This window comes from Spermophilus citellus (genome assembly GCF_964194105.1).
Source record: "Spermophilus citellus genome assembly, chromosome: 15".
Taxonomy (NCBI): Eukaryota; Metazoa; Chordata; class Mammalia; order Rodentia; family Sciuridae; genus Spermophilus; species Spermophilus citellus.
The window spans coordinates 21,400,760-21,406,759 of NC_138195.1; the positions used below are offsets into that span (position 1 = coordinate 21,400,760).

The 6,000-nt window shown below is 40.5% G+C and overlaps 1 protein-coding gene across 11 annotated transcripts in view; it reads left to right on the forward strand.

The window, feature by feature from the left end:
• Positions 1-3,551, forward strand: part of MARCHF8 (membrane associated ring-CH-type finger 8) — a 131,856-nt gene extending 128,305 nt beyond the window's left edge. For all 11 annotated transcript variants that reach the window (XM_081268526.1, XM_081268524.1, XM_081268527.1 and 8 more), the window contains one exon: positions 49-3,551. In XM_081268526.1, coding sequence (XP_081124652.1) covers positions 49-353 — 305 coding nt within the window. In that variant the 3' untranslated portion in view covers positions 354-3,551. The remainder of the gene's footprint in view (positions 1-48) is intronic.
• Positions 3,552-6,000: the final 2,449 nt, after the last annotated feature.

Below are 6,000 nucleotides of genomic sequence, written 5' to 3' on the forward strand. Positions count from 1 at the left end.
GTTAAATTTGAACTCTATTGAGAGGCTAATTGAATTTTTCCCTTCCAGGAATCCTAGAGTGGCCCTTTTGGACTAAATTGGTGGTAGTGGCCATTGGCTTCACGGGAGGACTTCTTTTTATGTACATTCAATGTAAAGTATACCTGCAATTGTGGAAGAGACTCAAGGCTTATAATAGAGTGATCTATGTTCAAAACTGTCCAGAAACAAGCAAAAAGAATATTTTTGAAAAATCTGCACTAACAGAGCCCAGTTTTGAAAATAAAGATGGACATGGAGTCTGTTATTCGGACACAAACTCTTCTTCTTGCACAGAGCCTGAAGACACTGGAGCAGAAATCATTCACGTCTGATTCACGTCTGATGGAGGGTATTGTTTTTGTGGACATCTATGAAGACCTAAAGGAATTTGTTTACTGCCAATTGTGTACCTTTCTATGTCCTTTAAATAGTATAGACTTGGCAGGTGACCATTGCCTCTCTTTTTTGAACCCTTCTTGACAAATCTCCTGGAAAGCCCTCCTGTGTGTCAGGCATGGGTGAATCCCACTTCTGCCTGGCCATTTTATATGATTTAAAGGGAGGAGGAGACCCCATGCAGCCATCATGGGGAGCTGGCTGAGTTCTGATTCAAGATCTTGAGAAGAATGAGGTAATACAATGCCAAACCAGAAGGGAGAGCAGGAGCAGAAGTGGGGGACAGCCCTGATAATGAAGCTGTCCCTGTCCCAGAGCCAAGCATTGGGAATGTCTGGCAGTAATGAGAGAATTCCCTTCTCACTAAAGAGGGCTGAGGATATGGAATGGAAATAGTCTTTATAGGCAAAAACTCCCACCCTCCTTCTACTGATGCTGCCACATTGGCCCTTAAGCAGATGAAGCTGTGGTGCCGTGTCTCTGGTGGTGCATGATTTACTGAGCAAACAGCACTTTACAGAAGAGAGTATTTTGTAATATGTGTCTAGTGGGAATGACACTTAAAATTGGGTGTTGCATTTAGAAACCTCTTGTTATCTCTTTTACACAAAAATAGATCTGAAACCTTTTTTGCCTTATATATTCTAACAAATGTGGCGTCCTCTTTATGTCTGAAGACACTTATGACTTGACAAGAGGGAAGACCAGGTCTGAGACTTTGTCGTAACAGAGTTCATGGGAACTCATGGATGCTAAAAGTCAGGTTGCATATTTCCTATAGTTTTGAGCCTGTTTTATGACAAGTCCTTATTTTTCATAGGCCTGCCCTGTACATATCTTTTTTTGTCTACACTGAAAAAGAAGGGTTTTGAGATACAAATGGAAGGAAAGGAAGTACTTAGAATAAAACTGAGTATTTAAAAAATGATTACCAATAGATTTCTCCAGTTTGGTGCTGGCTTTATGCTGAAAGAGCAGACACATATTGTCTGGTCTGGATGTGTGTGCTGTAGGTGCTCCTGTCACCTGTCTAATGTGCTGGCTCCTGCTGGGGAAGTTCCATGGAGCCATTGCTAAGAGCCAAAAGGCAGGTGACTGGCTCTGGGAGGAAGGCCAGGTGTGAGCAGCAAAGTGCATGGGCCACTATGTTACTGCTTCCCAGCCAACACCCACCCATCATTGCCTTAACCAGACCTAACAGACAGGATCCTTTAGGAGCCCTTGGCCCTGCAATTGGTCTGTTCTATCATCAGGGATTACCTTTTGAACCATTTTTCATAAGACAGACAAAACCAAATTCAACACTATCAAATGACCTTTGTCCCCCTAAAATGTCTGCTTATAATTCTGTGCTTGAAGCCCAGTTTCATAGTGCTAGGCAAATAGTCAACTCTGGGAGTTGGCCAGGACATGAGTGCTCAGATGTTCAACCAGGGAACTGTCATCCAGCTGCTAGCACCTGCAGAGCCTCCTGAAATGGGGCAGGGTGATACCTGGGGGGTCCTGCCTGGAGTCTCCCTGAGCCTTAGGTGCCTCAACTGACCTGTTAGAAGGATTAAGCAGTGGTGTGGGGAGATATCTCAGTGATTAGAGCACTTGCCTAGAATATTTGAGGACCTCAGTTTGATCCCTAGTCCTGCACATCCCCCCCCCCAAAAAAAAAGATAAAGCAAATACAGATGTTCAGAGTAGAAGCCCTGCAACTGGTATTGAAGGTTGGGTAGAGGATACAGGGTCTCTGTTCCCTGGGTGAGAGATCCTGGGGGTAAGCCTTTTCTTGCTGTTTCTGTGTCTTGCTGACTGGGATCACAGTTCTGGTCTGTGGAGTTGCCTCACCATGACCTTCCTCTCATTGTCCAGAGAACTGAACTGAGGTCAGTCTGCCCTCTCTTGTCTCCCAGGCCATATCTAGTCCATGCCTGTGCCCACTGTGCCCCAAAGTGCAATTACCCACATCCCTTCTCAGTCTGCAGACACCAGGCGCTATAGACTACCCGCTCAGAGGAGCTGAACCTCAGCTCAGCCCTACCCATGCCCCTTAGGAAAGGTCCCTGGTAGTGTATACCTGTCCTTTCTATCCTCCAACCATGGATGAGTGATAAAATGAAATCAAGGATAGATTTTTAAGTGTGAATCCCTCTCCCTCATAGAACCCCATGTGCTGAACTTGAAAAGCACTGAGGGTTTATGTAGTGAGGAAAGTGTGTTTAGGTAGGGATAGTTCTAACACCTGTGTTCTGGCAGGCCAATGAAGCTGACTTAGCAAGGATATGTGTGCTTCCCTCTAGTGGGGACTCTAGGTCTTACTAATCTCCTGTGGTCTGTACATTTGCCCCTCAGTGCTTTTGAGGGACTATTTATCCCCAGTTTTGCCTTATTTTTCACCAGGCTTTATGGGAAGATGGCACTTGGCCAAACCAAACAGAAATCTTGGCTGAGGTCTCAGGGCCAGGAGGACTGTTACTTGTGGGCCGGGTAAGGGAGAAAAGGAAAACAGTCTCAGGGGTATCACTGGCCAGCCCTCTCTCTGACTTGGCCTTTACTCCTTATAAGTCATGATACCACTGGTGGGCTTCTGACTTTGGCTACCAGCAGTAATTCAGATATTGTGCCCACATTTATTGCAAGAATTTCCTAGAAATGCTGTCAAAGATCTCTTACCCCAGTCCTATCTCCCCCATTTTTTTTTTTTTTTTTTTTTGCTTTAGTGTACTCTTCAATCACATAGACATAGTTACCAAATCTGTTTGTGCTTTGTTTGGTCTCAGACATGAAGTCCTCAGACATGAAGTCCTCAGACAGTGGGGTGGTTCAGAAGCCTGGGGTGATGCTTACAATTTGGGCTTACTGTACAGCCCTGATGGTGGACTGCAGAGCTAGGTCTAGCAGGATGAATATCCACATGCTATGGATGTGGCTGTGTACAAAAAGCACATTTGAAATACTGCCCCTTTGGAATCTGATTTTACATACAACTTCTTTCTCTAGCCCAAGGAAAGACAGAGACATAAGGAAATAAAAGCATTTGTCTTTGTTTTGGAAGTAAAATTGTTCAAATTGTGCAGCTGATTGGTGAACATTTAGATGCAATGTTTATAGAAAGTTGATTGTTAATAAAAACCAAATTTACACTGGTATGTGTGATGTAGTTTCTAAAAAGGCATTCCACATTTCAACTTTTTCTTAGAAAACTTATAGTAATCTAAATGTCTGGTTTTGTATCTTTTTGTGTATATTTACTATTTCTCAGTTTGTTTTTTTCAGAACTTGTAAATGTTCTTTCATATCCTATATTCCCCCCTCCCAGTTCATCTTAGATCTTTTTTAAATTCATTGATTATTGTAACAATCAACTTTTAAAATTCTTGGCATTTTCTCCATGTTGATATCATTTTTTATTTGGACATGATTTATTGACATACCTTCCCTTATATTATTATTCCTGTTGAAAATGTAAATAGCTCAAAGTAATATCTCTTAAAATGATTACTCATACAGAAGTTCAGAAATTTGTTAAATTCTGAGAAGATAGTGATACAGCTGGAAAAAGTTCATCTGGTTAATTTCTGTCTGTGGGTTGAGGTGATTGTGTAGAGACCAGTTTGTAGCATGGGGTGCATGGAGCCTTGTGCCCATCCTGAGCTAATCAGGGAATTGAAGACTATGAATTTCTAGGCTTAAAATATGGTTATTTCATCTCCTCCACTTTGATATCTGTGGGTCCAGTGATTGGAGCATTAGGAACTTTTGGAGGCACTTTGTTTTCTCAGCTTTCAGTATTGATATTTGTGCATTTGCTGGGAGGGATATCTCTTTTTCTGTTGGGTGAGGGTCTTTTTAGTGAGCTGCTTTCTCTTTATTATATGATTCAAGCTTGGTGAATATCTGAGTCAGAATTCCCATTCAAAATGATCACAATGCCATGATCAATTCCTCTTCTTTGAGAGAAGATAACAATCACTAGTAACTCTTCCCAGTTCAGGGCAAACCATATACTAATAAACCATAAATGCTTAAAATGTCTTTTGTATTCTGCCAGTCCAAAATGGGAGTAATACTCTAGGCTGAAAAATTAGTTATTAAAGGAAGTAAAATGACCATCAAATTATATAGGGCATGAACAGTAAAAGAGGAAAAAGTAAAATGAAAGGGGTGGTAGTGATATAAATAGATAATATGAGGAGGAAGAAAATGTATTAATGAGAAAGAAGAATATTTAAATAATAATTCCAATAAACACATTAAAAATGTTTAAAAACATATAAAATTGGAATAAAGTATGCAATATAAAATAATGGAGGAAAACCTCTCAAATCAACATAGAAGTCAATACCAATGAATAAAAAAAAATTATTGAGTCTAAAATTATTTCTTGGTTAGCTGTTTGAAATGGAGAGATTTCCTACAAAGCCATCTAGTTTGGATATGTTAGGTTTTTGGAGGTGTAGTAAATACCCATGCCTTCTCCTCTTGTCCTCTTAAGTTTCTCTGGGTGTGGAAGTAGCAGCTATTCCAGCTATCTCTGTGCTAGGTTGGAGAGGTTTATTTTTAGTTTTTTCCCCATCTACCTCAGCTTTCTGCTTCAAAAACAGCATAGAACTTAGGTCTTGGAAGCTATCCACACAGACCTAGTTGTGCCTGCCTCTGGTGTAAACCTAGGTGGGTCCCTCAGTTCCTTGGTACGTCTAGGGAGACTTAATATCTCTGGAGAGTCCACACAATGACTTCTGATTGTCTGTGGCCTAGCAACCAGGTCTTTCCCTGTGCAGTACTGTAGCCTTGTGTGTCTTCCTGTAGAAATGCTGTGTGCACCAGTGTTATCAAAGTAGATATGAGCTTAACCATGTAGTATTTGGTGTGTGGGACTGGAGGCCCATGCAAAGTCATAGGATGGCAGCTGGAGTTCATGGTAAGGTGTGACCTTTGTGAATTAAGCTAGATTCCTGCAACCTTGCTATAGTTGATTATTCTAGAAAATTTTTTGGTTGTTTCTTTTGGATTTTCTATATGGATGATCATGGCACCTTATAAAAAAAACACTACTATTTCTTCCTTCCCATTCTGTATGCTTTTTATTTCCTTTTATTGTCATACTGAATTAAGTAGGACTTTGTAACTTTTTCAGCATTGTTTTATGAAAATTATTTTTTTCAGTAATTTCTTGTTGGTACAGTATATGTGTATATAATGGTGGAATTCCTTGTTACATATTTGTGCATTCACACAACATAACCATACAATGTGGCCAATATTATTCCCCAATATTTACCCTTTCCCTTCTCCCCTCCCTCCCTCTAGTATCATTACTCTACACATCTCCCTTTAGGATAAATACCAGGAAATGTATAGCTAGGTCATATAGAGGTTTCATAGCTAATCTTTTGAGAATTCTCCACATTGACTTCCATAGTGGTTGTGCTAATTTGCAATACCACCAACAGCATAAAAGTGTTATTCTCCACATCCTCTCCAGCATTTACTATTGTTTGTATTCTTGATGGCTGCCAACATTGTACCTTCAATCCATATGAATATATTTCCTCTAACAGTTTAAAGCATTATTCTCTGTCTTTGTCTTCCTAC